The sequence below is a fragment of the Python bivittatus genome, unplaced genomic scaffold (assembly GCF_059951505.1).
Source record: "Python bivittatus isolate LINGU-HERP-01145 unplaced genomic scaffold, Pbiv_v1 ctg000080_np1212, whole genome shotgun sequence".
NCBI lineage: Eukaryota > Metazoa > Chordata > Lepidosauria > Squamata > Pythonidae > Python > Python bivittatus.
Window position 1 is genome coordinate 27,533,931 of NW_028277035.1, and position 21,120 is coordinate 27,555,050.

Here is a 21,120-nt window from a genome sequence, read left to right on the forward strand (position 1 = left end):
ATCTATAAATAATAAAAAAACATATATTAAAAATGCCCTAAAAACCTCCTATAATTTTAGCCCTAAAAAACCTGTAAGATGCTGGGGGGGGGACAACCCATCACCCCACCAGTCATCTCCACAGGTGCGGGCCCCCTTCTGGCCCCTAGGCCTTCTGGCAGAGCCAGGATTTGATCCCTTTCCTGAAGGCCATGGGGGAGGGGGCACACCGCACCTCAGGAGGCAGGATGTTCCATAGGGCGGGCACTGCAGCAGAAAAGGCCCTCTGCCTAGACCCCACCAATCGAAATTCCTTGACTGGTGGGGTCTGCAACCTGCCCCTTCTGCTGGACCGAGTGGGGCGGGCTGAAATGACCCATTTATAAAACTTTAAAATAAATAATAGAACCATATGTGAAGAAAGAAATGCTAAATGAACAGGGGGTATCAGAAAAGGCAGAAGGACTGCCTTAGCTAACTTAAGATGGATAATAGAGTATTACTGACTACAGCATGGCCCTTAACTACGTAGATGATGCCAGAATGTAGAACGTTTTAAGACTAATGAATGTGGCAGAATGCAGTGATTATTCTTATGAGGAATATTTATAATGAAAAAGAAGCTACTGTAAGAACTAAATTTGGAGAAATGGTTCAAATTAAGGGTGGGAGTGAAACAAAGATGTATATTTCCCCCATATTTATTTAACTTACACAGTGAATAAATTATAAGAATGGGATCAAAAGAAATCGCCATGGGAGGGAAAAACTGGTGGTTAAAAAAAAGAGTAAGGATGGGGATATGGAGACACTATTTTGCTTGTTGAAAGTAGTAAGACAGGCTAGAAGAACTAGGTGAAAAGTGAAAAATCCACAGTAATGTTAATTATTAAATGACAAAAATAATATCAGACTGCATGCTTAGTGAAATTGTCTACAACAAAGAAGAGAAGGTAGGTGCTAGTTTTATTTTCTTGTGCTCAAGAATAGATAAAGGGACAGCATGCTAGAGAAGCAGAGAAATTAATCCTAAAAGGGAAGGCAATGACAAACTTAGACAAGAACATGGAAGGAAAATTATCAGTGAGATGAGAATAGTTAAAGAATGGTCTTTCCAGCAGTGATGTACAATTGTGAAAGCTGGACACTGAGGAAGAATGAGAGAAAGATGATAGATAGCTTCAAATTAAGGATCTGTATTTGGATATTAAGAATACCATGGATTATAAGAAAACCCCATCAGGTGGCCCTGGACCAAATAAAGGCTGACTATCCTCTGCAAGAGGAAACTCCTGTACCTTGGGTATGCACTGTAACCAGAGGATGGAGTAGAGAAAATTACCACACTTGTCAAGTCTGAGGGAAGAAGACAACAATGACCCTGGATAAAGTGGGTTGATGCCATCACAGAGATTATTGAAACATCTTCAGAACTCCAGAATATTACTAAAGAGAGGTCAAGATGGTGATCGTTTCTCCATGCAGAGAAAAAGCCGAACCTGGATCAGTGTCATCTAATTGATATGGTGATGGTGATTGGTTAGACCTTTTGTGCTTTGAACTCTTGGTATTACAAAATAAATAACAGGTCCTTTTATGGTGAATAAGAACAGGAACCATGTAATGACCATCCCTTTGTGTCTTGCATGTTTTGCTTGGCAGATACCCAGGCAGAGGAAATTGTTAGATCAGAGAAATGTGTATACCAGTGTGACTCCTGTGATATAGTTTACACCAGCACCTCATATAGAAAATTGAATCTGTCTTCTCATCTAATTGTTTAGTGAGAGATGGATGTTTTGTGTATTAACATTCTATTTTTAGGATCGACTATATAAAAAGTGAAAAGTCATGCAGGTGGTATAATTACTTTACAAATGACATACCAGTATTTATGAAATAATAATTTAAACAGCATATCTGGCATATATAATCCTTGGTTTAAATACAGTATTATGAAGTTGCCAAGGGAAATTTTCAGCTTTGGCCCAACTGTACAGCAGTCAGTCTTCCCAACTTTGTGTCATTCATGTTTCAAAATGCACATGCCCAGTTCTACAGCATATATGTTCTGTTGCCAAATTATGCTATCTCTTACGTCTTGATTCATAATTATTTACCATTGGAAGGGTTTGTTGAAACTGCTAGACACAAAATATTTTTATTTGTTACTTGCTTCATTAATTCTCCCCATGCAGTATTTCTTTTCAAATATAATTGCTGGTTTCATCTTTTGTTCATACAAATAAAACCTTAAGTCAATTGGATGTCCATGGCGCTGAAACAAAATATTTTTTACTTTACTGATTTTCTTAATTTTCTTTTCTAATAACATTCTAGCACGAAAGACAAAAAAGAAAATAAAAGGAATTCAGCAATCCAGCATGCCTGCAGGAAGGGACACTGCTGAAAATCCCACAAACAAAGCTATAGTTCCTGCCTCACTGCCACAGCTGACTCCTACCCTGGTTTCCCTACTGGAAGTTATTGAGCCAGAAGTGATGTTTTCAGGCTATGACAGCACAATACCAGACACAACTTGGCGCATAATGTCAACTCTCAATATGTTAGGTGGAAGACAAGTGGTTGCTGCAGTGAAATGGGCAAAGGCAATACCAGGTAAGTCTATATGATTCCTAGGGAGGGTTGCTGTTTGTTTGTTTGTTTTTGGCAGTTTGTATTACCTTGAAGATAATTTGTGGGAGCCTCATATTAATCATAGGCAAGATCACCCTTCCATTCCTTCCTTCTTTCTCCAACAAGTCAGGGGAAGAACAGATTGCTCTTATTTAGAAAGCTGGATTCACTCTTGGGCTATTCAATGGAAGTTTGAGATTAGGCAAAGGACTGCAGGTTTCCCCCTTTCGTTTGTTAAAAAATCCTTTAAACAAAGTAATTGGTTATTAGGATTTCTCAAGAAACCATTATGATTATGAAAACAATACTTTGGTCAAGCAGTACTTCAATTATATTGTCTAGAGGATCCACTTTTTTTTAACTGAATGCCATTAAACGTTTTTTTTACATGGGCGGAGGACAATTAGTCCCTGCAGCCTTAAAACTCTTTGAGGCCAAAACATTAGCTCAAATTCTTTATGGGGCACAAACAAGAATTTAAATGAAGAAGGAACCACAAGAAACAGTGCAAACAAAATTCCTGTGATCAATTTTAGCTGCACCCAATAGAACATCTAATGCCCAATTAAGACTCGACAAAGGAATGCCATTAATTCAGGTTAGGGCCTGGAAGATGATGATAACTTCCTGGCTCAAAATCCAATTCTTCCCAGTAGGATTGACCCCTCTAGTGTTAACAAACAACTTTTCTTCACCCTGGAAGCAGGCAGTAGAGCATTAGTTGGCTTCATACGGGCTTTCTCCACCATTCTTAATACCATTAGGTTATGATCAAGCCAAGCAATTGATTAAAGAATAAGGGACATGGAGTTCCAGATTGAAATTAATAGGCTGCTCCAAGACAACAGTATCTGGATAAATGGGGGAGGGGGTATGGAAACCAGCAAGTTACTTGCAAAACCTTAACTTTTCCCAAGTTGAGAATTGCATTTTTTAAAGCTAGATCCAGTATCCTTCTATCTGTGCTTCTTCAAGGTATGTATAGTAAAATCCCTTAGCTGAGCGTGTCTGCCTATGTGGTGATGAGGAAGTTGAACTGTCTCACGTAGTATTACGTTGTAAATTTTATAGGGTCATTAGGTCAATCTACATCTTGCCCCTAATAGAGAAATTTCCCAGGACTCCAGATAACTTATGTGAACCATCTTCTTCAAGATTTAAAACCATTCATTACGTGTGCAGTAGCTAAATTTTGTGTTGCTGCAATGAAAGTAAGATAAATCCAGTTAAAGATGTAATTACCTTTGATCTAAATATTATTCTGGTTTGATGTATCTCAATAAATTGTTAGAGGGTATATATTTTTTATTTTATACTTACTAATGTTTTAGATTTATATTACCGAGGTAATAAATGTACCAATATAGTAATAGAGGACTGAATGCTATACTATTATGTGATTTATTTTGTTAGCTGTTAGTATATTATTGTACCCATTTGCTTCCCTCTCTTTCTTTCTTTCTTTTTTTTTTTCTGGTCATTGACCGAATATTATTGATCAATTGACTTTCAAACAGGTTTCAGAAACTTGCATCTGGATGACCAGATGACTCTACTGCAGTATTCGTGGATGTTTCTGATGGCTTTTGCTCTAGGTTGGAGATCATATAAACAGTCTAATGGAAGTCTACTATGTTTTGCTCCAGATTTGATCATTAATGAGTAAGTAATACAATATTATTTAAAAATACTTTGTGTTTTTTTTAATTAGATGTTTGTTCAGTCGCTTCTAACCAGTGGATATCATTTTGCCGGTATTTGGTCTAAGATTACCTGAGTTCTGCTTCTGTCATCAGTGATCATTATCTAGCCACCTCATCTTTTATCTGCCCTTTTCTTCAATTTTTCCAAGCAAGCCTCCAAGTTTCCTCCAGTGACTCTTACTTTTGCATTATTTGTCCAAAATAGCTAACCTTTTGCTTCATCATTAACAAATAGTGAACAATTTTACTTCACTCAATATTGAGTTATTTATTCTTCTTGCTTCTTATTCAAGGTATTCTCAGTAAAACATCAGTTTCATTTATTCAACCTTTCTGATGATCCAGCTTTCACAGCCTTGTTATAACTAGGAAAACTACAGTAGGACAAATTGATGTCTGCACTTTAATAATTCCTCCTAAGTAGCAGACATTTCTTTATTTCATGACTGCAGTCATCATCCCTGTACATTTTTGAGTCTAGGAAGATCAAATCTGTGACTACTTTATATTCTTCTCCACCTGTTTGCACTGGTTGGCATTGCTTGTTGACATAGTTTTATTAATAATGAGCAGCAGATTAGCTTTTCTATTTCTTTCTCATGCCTTCAGTGAGAGATTTTTTTTTAATTATGTTTATTTATTTATTTGCTTGATTTATATAGCCACCCATCTCACTTTTACATGACTCTAGGCAGCTTACCATACAACAAAAACACAAAATATCTAATAGAAAACAAAAATAAAAACACATAGCAGCTGGGCATGATCTGATCTATCATCCATACAACCAGGAGACGGGCTGTAACCCACACCCAAGACCCCAGGCTTGAGATTTCTTAAGTGTTTCTTGCTTTTAGCCATCAAATATTCCTCCAGCTATTTTAATTCTAATTTCTGTTTCTTTTAGTCCAGCATTTCTCATGGTATGTTCAGCATATAAGTTAAATAAATAAGGTGATAGTATACAGCCTTGGCATACCCCTTTCCTAATTGTGAACCGTTTAACGCTTCATACCAAATTCTAACAGTTGCTTTATTGTCATCATTACAAATTCTTCAGTAGGCAGATGGGCTGGCCCGGTACACTCATTTTTTAAAGATTTATCCACAATTTGTTGTGATCTGCATAGTCAAAAGCTTTAGTATAATCAATGAAGCAAAAACAAATCTGTCCTTTTGTCTTTTACTCTTGGATGTTCACAACGGGGCTTTGGATGTTTCTGCCTCTTCTGAATCCAGCTTGTAAATCTGGCAGTTCTTCCATGTTTTGGTGAAATTTGGATGACAAAATCTTGAGCTTTATCTTACTAGCATGTGAGATGTTGTCTGACAGTTTGAGCCGTCTTGAGCTTTGCCCCTTTTTTTTTGGTCACACAAAATAGCCGTGGAAGAATACAGCCTACACCATGAAGATAAGGGTGATAAATACATACTGTCATTCATTTTCTGGGAGTGCTCCAGCACATTATGGTGCTTTTACTGGTGTTTTAATATATTATTGTTTTTATTCTACTGACCGTTTGCTCCCTAGATTCTTATGTTGATTGGACAGCTATATAGATCTGTACAATAAATACAGATAGTCCTCGTTTAGCAAAAGTTAAATAGTACTAATTAGTTAAATAGTACTAATAGTTAAAGAAGTTAACTAGTAAAAGTTAAATAGTAATAATGTTAAAGTAGAAAAAAAATGAAAAGATCCTAAACAGTGTGTGTGTGTGTGTGTGTGTGTGTGTGTGTGTGTTTTAATCTGTTGTGAAAATAGTTGCTTTCTGGAAGCTAGCTGAGCTTTCCATGGTAACATCAGGCTCTTCCACAGCAGACATTCTTTGCTACCTACCCCACCCGACCCCTTGAGTAACTGCACAGTTTAAATGCAAAGTTTTTATCCAGGATGAATAATTTAAATCAAGTTGATTTAAGTCAGGAAATAAAAAAGGTTAGATTAAATCAAGGGCTCCCTTAACATTTATTTGCCACTAACCATGTACATTTTGCATAGAGTATTATTCAAATTATTTATTTTTAAAAAACAAGCAGTTGGTTCTCTATCACACAGTATACTTTGAATTTGTTTTTTTTACACAGAAGAAAAAATATGTTTAATAAGTCTGTGCAAATTATTTGGCACTTCAGTTACAGTGAAGCATGAGCAAGCCACAACTCTTTGAGGTAATCACCCACTCCTCAAGGTTTGGCATAGATATTTCAAGGCCTTTTCAGGTCATCTGCACATTTCTGTACTTTCCTAGAAGACACTCAATGGGATTGGTGGCAAAGAGCCTGCCACATCATTTTGGCAAAATTGTTTTCTGTGCCTGCAGATGAAATAAGGCCATTAAGGCAACCATGCCCACATTTCAAGAGGATATGACCACCTCAGCTGTTTGAGAAGTGGCATAAACAGGCTTGTCCCAGGCAAAGTATCCCTCCAAACGACTTGCATAACCTCAGCTTTGGTCATACCCAACTCCAGAAATGTGTTTAGTTCTTGGCATCACTCTTTAATAAGGATTCGGAGAAATTGGAGCAGGTTCAGAGACAGCAGTGAAGATGATCAGGGACTGGAAACCTTTGAAGATAGATCAAAGTAGTGGAATGTTTGTTTTCAATTAATTCCAGAGTGCAGAACAATGGATATAAGTTATCAGAATGCAAATTTCAACCGAATGGTAGAAGAAAATTCTTAATTTAAGACAATCAATAGTGGAACCAATTATTTAGGGAGGTAGTGAGGTTCTTTTTGCAGGAGATGTTCAGGGAGAGGCTAGATAGCCATCTATCTGAGATCTTTTAATTTGGATTCCTGCACTGAACAGGTGCTGGTCTTTATAGCCAAATTGTTCCTTCTTAAAAAAAAAAAAATCATTATTGTCTCTGTTACTCAGACATGTTAGATCTTGGAAAAAAATCACTCTACGTAGAATTAAGTAGATTGTATCGATAAACAGTCTTTTTATGGCTAGGGTAGCACTAAGGTTTTGTGGGTGTCCAAGAATTGAAATGGCAGATTGATAATTTATAGTCACTGAATCAGTTTTTTTAAAATTTCTTCTTTGGGTTTAGGGCTGGGGGGGGTGTAGGATTATTGTTTTTCCTTTGTTCTGTAAATTATTTAAGACTGCATTGTATGTGTGTGCATGTATGTGTATACATCTTTCTGTTTGCTACCTCAGAATTGCTGGAAACCATAACACCAATTTTTGACTAATTCTGGCTAGATTGGCCTCTCAGTCTTGGGGCTTAAAATTGCACATTCCTGATAGGGAACTTAATGACCTGTAACTATGTATACATCACTGTGGATGGGGAGAATAAGAATATCTTACATAAGGGTTTTCTATGTAGGTTCAGTTCCTGTCATAACACAATAAACTGCAAAGTATCTGAACATTGCCATCACAGAACTCAACCTAATCTTATTTCTCTGTATATATTCTTAATCTTCATTATTCCTATGGTGGAGCAATTTTGCAACTTATTCCATAGAATCATCAGGCTTTGGACTTTTAGTTGAACTTCTCATCCAGGGCAACAATCCTCATACCATCCACTTGAAAAACCCCAGTGATGGAGCACCCATGATTCCAGGTGGCAGGCTGTTCAACTCCTTAAAAGCTCTCATAGTCAGGAAGTTCTTCCTTATTTCAAGTTTGGATCTCCCTCTATAATGCTTCCATCTATTGGTTCTTGTTCTGCCCTATGGAGAATAAACCTGCATCCTCCTTCCTATGACAGCCAAGTATTGGAAGACTGCTATCATGTATCCACTTAGCCTTCTCTTCTTTAAGTTTAACATAACCACATCTTTTAACCATTCTTCATAGGATTTAGTCTCCAAGCACCTCATCATCTTTTTTTAAAAAAAATCTTCTTTGCACTCTTTTGAGTTCCTCAGCATCCTTTTGTACTGTGGCAACCAGAACTGACCAGCACAACAGGGAGTGGAACAGTCATTTCACAGAACTTTGGCATTATACCTTTTTCCATTAGGTATCCACCTTTCCTCTCTTCTCTTTAGTATTGTTTGTGTCTGAGCTAACCCATTTTTCAGAATTTACCAGCCCTCCTAAACTCTTTTCCCTTCAGAATCCTTCCTGCTTTTCCCATTAACTTATTGAAGCCTTGAACACTAACCTGACTATCTTCAGACCAGTGGTATAACTAATTTTAGAAGATATGGTTATTGTCTCCCAAGATCCCTATAGCTGCCAGGTCCTCAACCATTTTTTCCTCCTTACTAAGTATGAAGTCCAGTATGGCTGATACCCTAGTTCCTCCCTCCCCCTTTTAGAGGATGAAGTTGTTTGCAAAACATTTTAAGAATCTGTTGGCTCTTTCACTTGCTGCAGAATTTGCTTTTCTGTTGAAATCCCCCATCTTACAATTCTTAGGTTTGCCTTCTACATCTCCTGGTGAATTCCTGAGCACCCCTTCCTTTCTCACTGAAAGGTTTACTGCCTTTGAGCTTATTTTTTTAGTGTTTCTGGATACTGTTCTTCTTCCCTCATCACTTTAGTTTAAAGCCCGCCGGGTGACCAGAACAAGATGTCTTCTAAAAACATTCTTCCTAGTCTTGGTGAAGTGCAGCCCATCTCTCACTGAAAGCCGTTCCTGTTAGCAATATAGACTATGGTCTAGGAAACCAAGTTTTCTTGATGACACCATCTCTTGAGCAAGTAGTTCACATCCAGAATCCTCCATTCCCTTCTTGGCCCATGATCTTCAGTTGGATGAAAACATCTCCTAAGCTCCATATTCTTTTGCCTTCCTACCTAGCTACTTGTAATCTCTTGATATCCTTTCCAGGCACTTTCTGGCAGTATGATTTGTTCCAACATGAAACAGAAGAATGGGATAGTCATCAGTAGGTTTGATTAGTTGGGTTAGCCTCTTCAGCACATCCTGGATCTGGGAGAAAGCACCCTCTTCCCTTGATAGCATGTCTGATTTGCAGATTGCTGTCTCCATTCTTCTCAGCAACAGGGACACCCATCACCACCACACACCTTTTCCTCTTCAGGACAGACATTGGATTCCTCATCTCTGTGGAAGCCCAAGCTTCTGTCCTTCCATTTCACTAGTCACCCCCCAGAGGAAGGACCTAAATGGATTGTGCAGTGACAGGGACCATCTCCTGGTTTTCTTGGTTCTCCGTGTTACATTCTCTCAGCCCTCCTTCTCTGGGCTCCTGTGTAGCCTCTTCCTTCCTTTGTTCTTTTTATAAACATCCCTTTGCCTTGTTCAGAAACTGCTTATCTTCCATGATGAATCTGAATATGGCCATATGTGCCTCCACTTTCTCCTCCAGCTGCATAACAAATTTGCACTTTTGTGCAGATGTAGTTGAAGCCTTCCTCAGGCAGGAACACAAACATTGTGCATACCTTGCAGGTCAGCCAGCACTTAACTCCTTGTCCATATCTATAAATGTCCCAAATATTGTGCAACTATAAACAACTCCTTCCTTTGCATGGCCCCTTGTCTAGACTCCTGGAAAAAAACAAACAGAAAGAAAAAAAATGTGTCCTATATGTTAAAGAAGGAAAGAAAAAGGGGGAAGTGAGGGTGGGGGTGGAAAATAGTAGATTTGGGCCCTAACTTGAGCTGATCAAAATAAAGTCCAACTTCTCTGCTGCTTGCAATGATCTTCTATTCGGTTCTCAAGATACTCCAATGGTATGTAAATTATCCCAATGGGTTGGATCCTAGGCAGTAGCTTAAGCTAATCAGATAAAGTGCATCTTCTCTGCTACTTGCAGTGATGGGGAAGAATACTTCCAGTGAGTTGCTTATTTATTTGTTTGTTTATCCATTCATTCATTTTGTTTTTAATGTACTGTTGGACTTTCCAAAAGACTCCCAGTGAATTTCACTATAGCCAAATAACTAAAACCAGTACATAGCACTAAAAATCCATAAAATGATAGCTCTGCAAAAAAAGCTTTGTCTTCACCACTTTCTAAAACTATATCAGTGAGTATCACATCTGGAATTTTGCAAGTACAAAGGGATAGAGCCATAATGGTTCCCCCATTATGATGGGCACCTTCAACTTCCCTACAGGCAGTCTGGCTAAGTTAGTTCTGCGTGATGGAGATGATCCTGGAGATACCTGATCTTGAGCCATGAAATGCCCAATACTTTGAACTGTACTTGGAAGCGAATGCAGTGCTTACCAAATCATTGAACGTGGCTATAATGTCTTTTGCCCCCCAACAACAGGGTGCTGCAACTTGAATTAATTACAGCTTCCAAATAGTCTTTAAAGGCAGCTCTGTGAAGAGAGGGAGTTGCCTATCTTTTGGAACAAACATCAATTTGATTTTTTGTTTTCTTGGCACGTCAAAAATTGCTACTTATTCAAATAATATTTCAGGTAATTAACTTACACTGTAAAAGATACAGAACTACGTATAGTTTATCCTTAAAAATAATGTTTTACTGGAGTAACAGAAATTCTGCACTAAAAGGAGATAAATATTGCAGCCTATATTAATAGGTAAAGAACCAAAGTAGCATACTGCATAAACATTGAACGAGAGAGATCTGGACTTACACAGCTACTGTAATGTTAAATTTAATGGGTGTCTTCTCTCAATCTCTCTTACCTCTAGGGGATGTAAGTAAGAGGTCTGTGCTAAGTTGTCGCTTCCCTTATTCATGGCTTTATTGATGATTTCATGAATCGGTAAACTACCTCAAATGGATGCAGATAAACATTTTAAGTAAACAAAAACTGTGTGTTCCTAAGGAATGAAAAATAGGGCCAACAGCTTTGAATATTGTTCCCAATAGATAATGTTTGCTTGAAAATATAATCATATTTACTTAAAATGCATATTTTAATATAGCAACAAATGTATCTACATAAGGAAAGGGGGAAATTGTAATTACTGTATTTTTCCATCAATAAGACGCCCCCATGTACAAGACGCCCCCCACTTTTCCAACCTAAAATTAAGAAATCGATATTTTAAAGATAGTGCAGAACACATTTTTATTTAGTAATTAGGTAACATTTACCTAATACACTCGGTGGGAGGAGGTCCAAACCGTCTCTCTGCAGCTCTATTTCCATGCTCTTTTGCATAACTGATTACATTCAGTCACGAGTGAAACTGCTGATAGCTTGTCTCTGCAAACAGACTTCCTCCACTTGGTTTGTTCAGCATCAGCTGACGTCAGTTACATAAGGCTCATGATTGGAAGAAGCCTGTTTGCAGAGACAAGCTATTTCACTCATGATTGGAGGCTAGCAATAGGAGGAAGCCTGTTTGCAGGCGCAGTTCTCTCCTCGGCTTACTTCCTTGAATAAGACGCCCTTCAATTTTTAGCATAAGGATTTTAGAAAAAAGTATCATCTTATAGTCGGAAAAATACGGTACATTCCAGATTTGCCATAGTACTATAATCATTCCTAAATAAGTCATATTCTTAGAGGAGTGAGTTAGCAGCAAAAACGTACCTATTGTTCCTATTTATTTTATATAATTATCTTTATTTGGGAACATTCAGGTAATAATTTTTGTCACAAAATGCAGCTACTTATATGATGTAGTAGTATTGATTGGTTAAAAAGATTAGTTGAAGAAATAAAACAAAAATTAAATATTTTCGGTAAATGAAAGGATTAATTGAGAAAATGTTCTCATTGTACAACTATCAAGTTCAAAACAAGGGCCCTTTTTTCTGGTATTCTGATTTTAATACCCAATGCATCTGGCTTTTGATTGTATTTTCCTGTTGGTTATCCCTGGCATCTTTTATGCAGAAACCTAAGTGTCACTGAACACTGATTTTCATTAACCAATGAAGTTAGTAGCTATGGATGATTGAAATAAATCTGATGAATTTATTCAAGCGCTTTAGGATTTCAGTGATTGTCATATTTCCTATATAATGAAAAGAATACTATGTATTCTACCACAATAACACACAACTATACTATATTTTATTAAAGGATTAATATTGGTGTAAAGATTAAGATGTTGGACTACAAATGGGGAGGTTCTAGTCTATCCTCAGCCATGGAAATTCACTGGATGACTTTGGTCAGTCTCTCTCAGCCTAACCCTGTTTACAGGATGATTGTTGTAGGGAGAAATAAGGAAGAGCACTGTATGCTGTGACTTAACTCCTGGTTGAGCTCAAGACAGGATATAAATCAAATAAATACAGAAACAATTAAAAACATTCTATACAAACAGTTTTTGGAAATGGAAACGGAAACAATTAAGTGATCTTGGATCTTCCACTCCTATGGAACACTTACGCCCAGGCATAAGTGTTTGTTCAGGTTTTTCTGCCTTCAGCCTTCAACAACAACAACAACAAAATAAGGCCCTCCTCTGAGAAGAGAGCAGAGGAACATCTGGACCAGGAGTTCACAGCATGTCTTGGTACCTAATTTTTTATACAGGTGCTGGTGTTATGGTTTGGAGATGCATTGCTGCCAGAGAACCTGGATGGTTTGTGATCATTGAAAAAAGCATGAATTCTGCTCTGTGTCAGAGAATTTTAAAGGAGAAAATCAAGTTGTCATTTTCATCGCTGAAGCTAAAGTTCAAGTGGGACAAGCACTAATACAGTGATCCAGAACATAAATACAAGCCTATAGGAAAACAGATGAAGAACAATGTGTTTTGGAATGCCGAAATCAAAGTGTGCACTTAAATCGTGCACACAATAGATTGTGACATGACGTGAAATGAGTAGTTCATTTTAGAGGTTTTAATATGATAAAGGAGAAGGTGATGGAAAGTAGTTTAGCAGGGGTGGATAAGATTTGTAGCAAAGCTCTTGAAGATATCTCCTCTTTCCCAATTATTATAACAAGCTCTGTTGCTCTTGTATTATATGCGCCCTGCATGATAACTCCAGCTTCCAAAATACAACCTGTTGCTAACAGTCCATGGGGCATCCTAGTTGATTCCACATCCCCTTCAAGCAAAAAGATATGGCAGGGGACTTTTCTGATGACTATCCTCCTCTGCCAGAAAAAAAATTACTTTGAATAAGAAAAAAGTGATTTTGTGAAATTCAACAATATTAATTCAGCAAAGCTCTAAAATTGAACTGATTTAATTTCTTTGCCTTTAACAATTGGTAGCATGAAAAATAATTGTCCCCTCCTCCAGAAAAACAACTTAATATTACCTTAATACTTCACAAGGAAGCTTTGAGATATTAGTAACTTAGTAATTAGTACCAGAGACCTTATTTGTCTCTGATATGTTCTTACATTGTAATTGGCAAAAAATGGACTCTGAAAAAAGGAATAGATTTTACTTTCTTCTGACCAGTTCATAAGCTGTGTTGGAACAATTTGCAAATGGAGACTATAGCTCAGAATACATTTCAGTAATTTTTAAAAAGAAAAAAGTAGCCATTCGTACAATTATTCTTCAGTGAAAAGATCAGGGAAAAAACCCTAGGTAGTCCCCAGGTTAAGAACACCCAGTTCACAGGTGATCCATAGTTAAGAACAAAGCCTATTGTAGCAAAATTCGAGTTAAATTCACAGTGATTCGAGTTAAATACACAGTGGTTCAAATTAATTATACAATACTACTTATACAGTACTATATAATAATACTGTTCTGGCTTACATACAGTTTCAACTTAAGGACAGACCTTGGGAATGGAACTCATTCTTAAACTGAGGGCTACCTGTGCTGCAAAATTATCTTCAGTAAATATCTCCTGTAATCTTCCAGTTATAACATAATTTTACCAGCAATGAGTAAACGTTTTTAAACCATCTTGAGTTCCATTTGAGAAGACAGATACATTTAAAAGATTTCCTTACGGCATATTTCTCCATGCTAAAATATAATTAAGCAAAAATAATTTAAAACATCTATTATAAGGAAATAGAGCACACACTGCTACCTCTTTTACTCTAGACACAGTTGCTTGCCCTAAGAGTTCTCTTTCAGTAGGGATGCTCTTTTCTGAATGGAAGAGTTGAGGGTGCTGCTTCAAGAAAGATGAGAGGAAACAGTCTACCCATTCAGGGGCTGCCACTTTGTCAGAGCTGACAGATACATCAGCAATTTCCACCTGCATGGGCTTTAAGAAGGCTCAGCACATAGTTTGTGTTCCTTGGGCCCTCTCCTTGCTTCCTCCATCACTATACAAGTAGTCCTCACTTACCAACCACAATTGGGACCAGCAAATCCATTGCTAAGTGCCGTGGTCACTAAGTGAAAAATCACATGACTGCGCTGGACTTACAGTGTCACTTCTGCTTTTGTTATTAAGTGAATGCATTAAGTGAGGTCATCATGTGACTGTGACTTGCAATTTCACTGCCAGCTTCTCCATTGACTCTGCTTGTGGGAAGCGGCTTGTGAAGCACGAAAATGGTGATCGCATGACTGCAGGACACTGCAGCAACTGTCATAAACACCCGCTGGTGGCAAAGCACCCCAATGTTGATCACGTGACCATGGGGAGACTGCAACAGCCATAAATGCGAGGATTGATCAAAAAGCTGTTTTTTCCCCCACCATTGTAATTTTGAACAGTCACTAAACAAGGCAGTCAGTAAGTGAGGACTACCTATAGTCAGTTACTCCTTCATAGAACGGCAAGACAGTTTTGAAAAATGGAAAAACCTAAGCTATGGAATGTTCTGATTAGAGTACGTGTGTGATGCCTTAGTGTTTGGAAGAGGAGCTAATTGAAATATGTTACAAATCTTCCTTTCTAGCTTTTATTCTGATCCAGATTCCGAGCAGCCTTGCAGAATCTTTTTGTTCTGAATATTCAGACCAGATGGAAGTACTATTGGTAGGAGGGAAGTGCAGTCTAGATAGAGCAGTCAGTTTGTTCTAGATGTAGTTATGCGCTCTCTGAAGAGTAAATTACTTCATATGGGATCATTCTCAGTTTATCACCTTAAGAACCAAATGAAGGTTATAATGAGAGTTTTTGCCCAGCTTCATCTAGTATGCCAGCAGGAGCCTTTTCTATACATTCTTGCTGCAGTTACTAGATCCTCCAGCCATTTCAAAATTAGATTACTGTAAGATGCTTGATGTGAGCCTGTTCTTGATAGCAGTCCAGAAGTTTCAGCTGATTTTATTTATTTATTTGTTTGTTTGTTTGTTAAATTTATATGCCGCCCATCTACCCCGGAGGGTGACTCTGGGCGGCTCACAGTTAAAATCAATCATTAAAAACAGTAAAAAATATAATATCCACATTAAATTAGCTTTAAAAAATCATACTATATAAAAAGATTGTATACATAAAAAGACTATAAAATTCAAGATGATGGGGGGCAGAATCAATTACCCCACGAACCAATTCCAACAATGCGAGCCCCCATCAGGCCCCCAGGCCATCTGGCGTAGCCAAGATTTCACACTGTTCCTGAAGGCCAATATAGAATTGCTGTCCAAAGTCCATTTAAAACATTTACTCTTAGGCCCAATTTGAGGCCTTTGTAAATACAGCTTTTAAACATGGCAAATAATTGGAGGCCAAACTATTTGAAGGGCAGTCTCTTTTGAGAGTATTGGGGAAAGGCAACATATGTCCTATTTCCTTCAGAAATATTGAGGTTGGAAATATAGGGCCTCTTCAACTCTGGGATATTCAGGAGGTATTAAAATAACTCCATAAAGAAAACTATTGGTTCCTTTTTACTGATACAGATGTGTGTGTGCTCTTTCTTCAGGCAGAGAATGAATTTACCATGCATGTATGATCAATGCAAACGTTTGCTGATGGTTACTAATGAGTTAGCACGGCTTCAGGTTTCCTATGAAGAATATCTCTGCATGAAAACATTGCTCCTTCTCTCTACAAGTAAGTGATTCTGCTCTTATTGCTTTTTTGTGCCAACGTATATAATATAGTTGATATTGCTGATACAGATTGTTATATTACACAAACATTTTCAAAATAAGTGATCTGAGATGTCTACTGCATTTAAAGGAGACCAGCTTGCTAACTAAATGTTTTGGACTCCACTCCCATTTTCCTAACCAGAGGTCAGGGATAAGAGGAAGGCCAGCAGTTTCTTAATGAATCTAAGTTCCCCATTCCTTTTGTAAATAAATGCATGATTGAATTGAACCTGACAATAAATCTGCCCCATCATGAGACTGGTTTGTTAAGATTCTAAGAGGTTAATTTTTCAAAATACAGTAGAAACATAGATGACTTGTCCATGAAAGAAAGGGAAAAAATGAGAACAAGTACCTATATTGTGGAAACAGATGGCTGCAAAGTATTTAATGGTTTTCTTCAGACAGAGGATGAATCTACTATGCATGTACCATCAGTGCACTTGTTTGCAGATGATTACTAATGAGTTAGCACAGGTCAGGGCTTTGTTTCTACTGTATTGGTTCACTGTGAATGTAAAAAGGTAACAAGTAATTGAATATTCTGTCATCTTATTCCAGTTCCTAAGGAGGGCTTGAGGAGTCAGGCTCTCTTTGATGAAATTCGTATGACATACATAAAAGAGTTGGGGAAAGCCATAGTGAAGAGAGAAGGAAACTCTAGTCAGAACTGGCAACGATTTTATCAACTGACAAAACTTTTGGACTCCATGCATGATGTAAGATTTTTTGTACTTACATGTTTCTGTGTAGTTAATAAAAATGTGGAGAGAATTAGTTCACTAAGAAGGTTGATTTAATGGGAAAATCTAAACCAGGTAAAATGTATCTGCATTGATGTTTAAATTATTTGAAGGAAGAATAAGTCGTAGTCTTATTATTCTGTTTTAATTGTTTCAGTGAGTATAAAAAAATAATTAAAATGCACAGCATTAGTAAATGTAGCATGCTTATAATAATCTACATTTTATAGATATCTGCTATTGTAATCCTTGTTGAAGAGAAGTTCTCTGCTTGGAAGTTGAACACAAGCTGCAGACTATTCAAATATATATATTCAGATTGCATGTTGTTCTGCCTCTCAACTTAATAAGCTTGGATCTGTTAGAAATACACATTTCTTGAATCTTCTTATGACCGTTACATTGAACTGAATTTACTGTATTATCTTTGGTCATTTGTATGCCAAATCAAGAGGAAATTGGTGTAAAGAAAGGTGGCCTGATGATTACAGTTCTTTCCTTGGCACTCCATCTAAGTCAGTGCATGACTATTTTCTGGAAATGTTGCAAAATTTACAATTTTGAAATTTTGTAATAACCAGACTTTATATAGTGTTACATAGTCTTTGGGAGAGGTGTCTTTCTGGTGAGGAAGTCTCTCATGGACTGGTAAGGTTTTTACAACTGGTAAGATTTCTAATGGTATATGTTCATTTTATACCTAGGCTTATCTTTTTGTGCTTAAAAAAAATCAGTGAAATTTAGAAACAGACAACCTTGTAGCATGTCACATTTTCCTGAGCTGGAATGCACAGCATCACACACACATACATCCTTCCAGACGTGCTCAGTAGGGATGCTAAAAATTGAGGTTTCACAACATCAGGAGTGCTACAGATTGCCTTTGGATAAATATGCACTTACGTGTTCTTCCAACAGTGTTTCTCAGTCTTTTAATCTTTTCTTGTTCTGTTATCAATAATTCAAAACTAGGTCTTTAAATAGCCCCCCCCCCAGTTGATTGGATACCAGAGTTAAAGTTGATAGGCAAACCATGGGTTACACTGATTATTGTTGGCATGATACCTGAATAATATGCTTTGCCCTGTTCTGGATGTACTGCCCCTAGAGAATATGGAATGCAGAGTAGGTGGACAAGAAAGCAGACAAACAGGGCGAATCTATTCATTCCAAACTTCCCATAGTTAGTGGGCATTGTATTTGATTGGTGTGATAGTTGAATTGAGGCAGTGTTCTTTTATCACTTTATTTTGTACTGTAGTATAAATATATTTCATAATTGTGGCTCCTCTGTGTGTGTGTGTACCATCTTTCTCTTACATAAGCACTCAGGGCTTGCAAAACACTTTTGTGCTATTAAAGATGTAGTGGTAAAATATGTTTAAAATATTTCAGAGTACAGCAATATTTAAGAAAGTTGGCTTCATCCTTCCTTCTTATCATTTGCAGGTGGTTGAGAATCTTCTAACGTTTTGCTTCCAAACATTTTTGGATAAATCCATGAGCATTGAGTTTCCAGAAATGTTGGCAGAAATCATCAGCAATCAGTTACCAAAATATTCAAATGGGAATATCAAGAAGCTCCTATTTCATCAGAAGTGACTGCCTTAATACAGAAAGATTGCCTTAAGAAAAAAAAAAAGTCAAATTATAACTTTTTTTTATAAACTAAAAGACTTGTTAATTTTGTTCTTGTACCTATATTAGGTATTCTTGTTTTCGTTTTGTAATTATGCACTACATGTGGTTTACAGAGGGCCAAGATCTAGCTTTTAGAAGACACCTCAACTGAATGAATACAGGAAGAAAGAAAGAGAAAGAAGTATGGCTTGGAATTTTTCCTCTACATATACCATCATGCTGGCAGTATAGGATGCACCAAAAGCAGCATTGTCAAAGTTTGGAATCTGCATTGTCAACATTCTGCTAGGAGTTTCTGCAGTTGGCTGGTTAAAATTTTATAGATTTTTGTTTTGGTATAGATTGTTTTGTATAGTTCAAGTAGCATTTTTGATTTATGCATGTAACATGAAGAAAGTTTACAACTGTATATCAGAAAAGGGAAGTTGTGCCTTTTATAGCTATTACTGTCTGGTTTTAGCAATTTCCTTTAACTTTATATACAGTGAACTAGCTTGCTCATTTTTTCTTACATAATTTTTGTAAAACTTCAAGATGCCTATTGTACAGCTGTTTTTAAAGTGAGGCAGCTCATAGCTTAATGACCTCTAGATAATGATCTTCAAGTATAATCATATGAATATAAGGTGGCTTGTCTAATATGACTGTCCTAATAACCCTTCTAAATTTGGCCTATAATTCAGCCTTCTTCAGTGGGGAATGGGGATTGAAATGTATTCCAAATCTAACCTGAACACTGGAATTGCTTATTTTTTTGATATCAGTCATGCATGTTCTGTGAGCTACTAGAAAACTAGCTTTGTCTTAAACAAGTGTTTTGAACACAATTTTTTTTTAAAGCAGCCTAGATATTTGCATTTAATGCAATAGCCATAATTGTAAGAATCTTGGGCTGGATTGACATTAAAAATATCAGTCTTGATTGCCCATCAGGAAACTTTCAGGAAAATATGCATAGTTGTTTAAAAGTTTACTTATACATGGAGAAATTAACTTTTTCCATACACAATTATTGCCATATAAGTGTGTACTTCAGTGTGTATCAGTGTATATTATATATACAATGACCACAATCCGGAGCAGCTGTAATGTGCATAACAAAATCGAAGTGCACAGAAATTGGCATATCTGTTCTCCTTGGACACTCAGACGTAGCAGAGTCTGTGCTTAAAAAAAAAATTGAAAAATTGAAAAAACAGTATTGGTAACCAATAGATATTTTTCAGAACAAAGTGCAGATTTACCGCTATGGGGATCTCAGAATTCCTGGATTGTAGCTAGAGGGAAACCTCTTCCCTTGGATGTGATCAGAGCTGCTGGAAAGTAGGGTGAAAAGTTTCAGACTTAATATGTTGGGCAGTGTGTATCCAGTGGAGAGGTCCCCTAGAGTCTAAACCCCACCTGTTCTTGCAGTAGCTAAATTGACTCCATATAAAGCAGATCAGCAAACAGGAAAAAAGCCAGTTTCTGTTGATAGATTGCACACTGGATTGAGGGCAAATGTGTACAAACCTGACTCCATTTTAAGTTAGAAGTTGATGGCTACATTTCTCCGTGTGTGTATGGGTGTATACACATGCATACACACATACATATACATACATGCACACATAAACATATACATACATTATATATATATATATATATATATATATATATATATATATAAATATATATATATATAAACCAGGATTTACAAAATAATTGTACCTATGCCCTATATATGTTTCTAATGGTTCTTAAGAGATTTTAATTCAAATAAGATTTTTAGCTTTATGCAGAAAAAAAATAGACCAAATTACAAGGGAAAAAAAACTTTGATGGAAAATTAAAATTCCAAATTTGTATATGGCTTCACTTCCATTTTTCACACTCTCATTCAAGTGAACCAATCTTGTTTCCTGGAGAACACCAAGATTCCGCTGCTCATTTTGTGGTTTAGAATAGTACTTGGTCTCTGTACAGCTCCAGTCCTTGTATATCAAACTCCTAGTGTGCCATAAAACAACCATATATGTCTTATAATTTTCTTCCTTGTCATTGTTTTAAACAATTTGTAAGCTGTAGTAGCCCATCCTCTGAGCACCTTAAGAATTTTCAGTAAGTTTAAAATGCTATGCCACTCTAAAGATAAGGAAAAATATTCTAAGTGGCCAGAATAAAACAAGAGGTTTAAATGCTTAACAAAAATTAACAATCATAATATGATATGCTACTAATACAATTTTGTTTAATTATACTTTTAAATGTATAGAATCTGATAGTGTTGTTTGAAGAAAAGAAAGGAAGGGCTAATACAGCTTTAAATGCAGTTTATCAAATTATTGTATAATAGCTTGTATAGTGTATCATAAGAAAGGTTTTTAGATGACAGATTGCTTTATCATGACACATATATTTTTTCTAGGGGTCACAAATGTGTTGATATGGGTAACCCATAAAAATTGTGGTTTGTCTGGAAGTATTAGTCCTCACAGCATTGTGCTGAAGTATCTAAGAGGTACTCTAATTTTATTATGTATCTGTTATTTTTCCTTTCCTTCTTGTTCTAAAAGA

At 36.7% G+C, this 21,120-nt stretch overlaps 1 protein-coding gene across 1 annotated transcript in view; it reads left to right on the top strand.

The window, feature by feature from the left end:
• The window catches only part of NR3C1 (nuclear receptor subfamily 3 group C member 1), a 70,129-nt gene extending 49,909 nt beyond the window's left edge, over positions 1–20,220 (top strand). The window contains exons 5-9 of the mRNA XM_088133697.1: positions 2,320–2,598; positions 4,134–4,278; positions 16,009–16,139; positions 16,742–16,899; positions 18,373–20,220. Coding sequence (XP_087989823.1) covers positions 2,320–2,598; positions 4,134–4,278; positions 16,009–16,139; positions 16,742–16,899; positions 18,373–18,525 — 866 coding nt within the window. The 3' untranslated portion in view covers positions 18,526–20,220. The remainder of the gene's footprint in view (positions 1–2,319; positions 2,599–4,133; positions 4,279–16,008; positions 16,140–16,741; positions 16,900–18,372) is intronic.
• Positions 20,221–21,120: the final 900 nt, after the last annotated feature.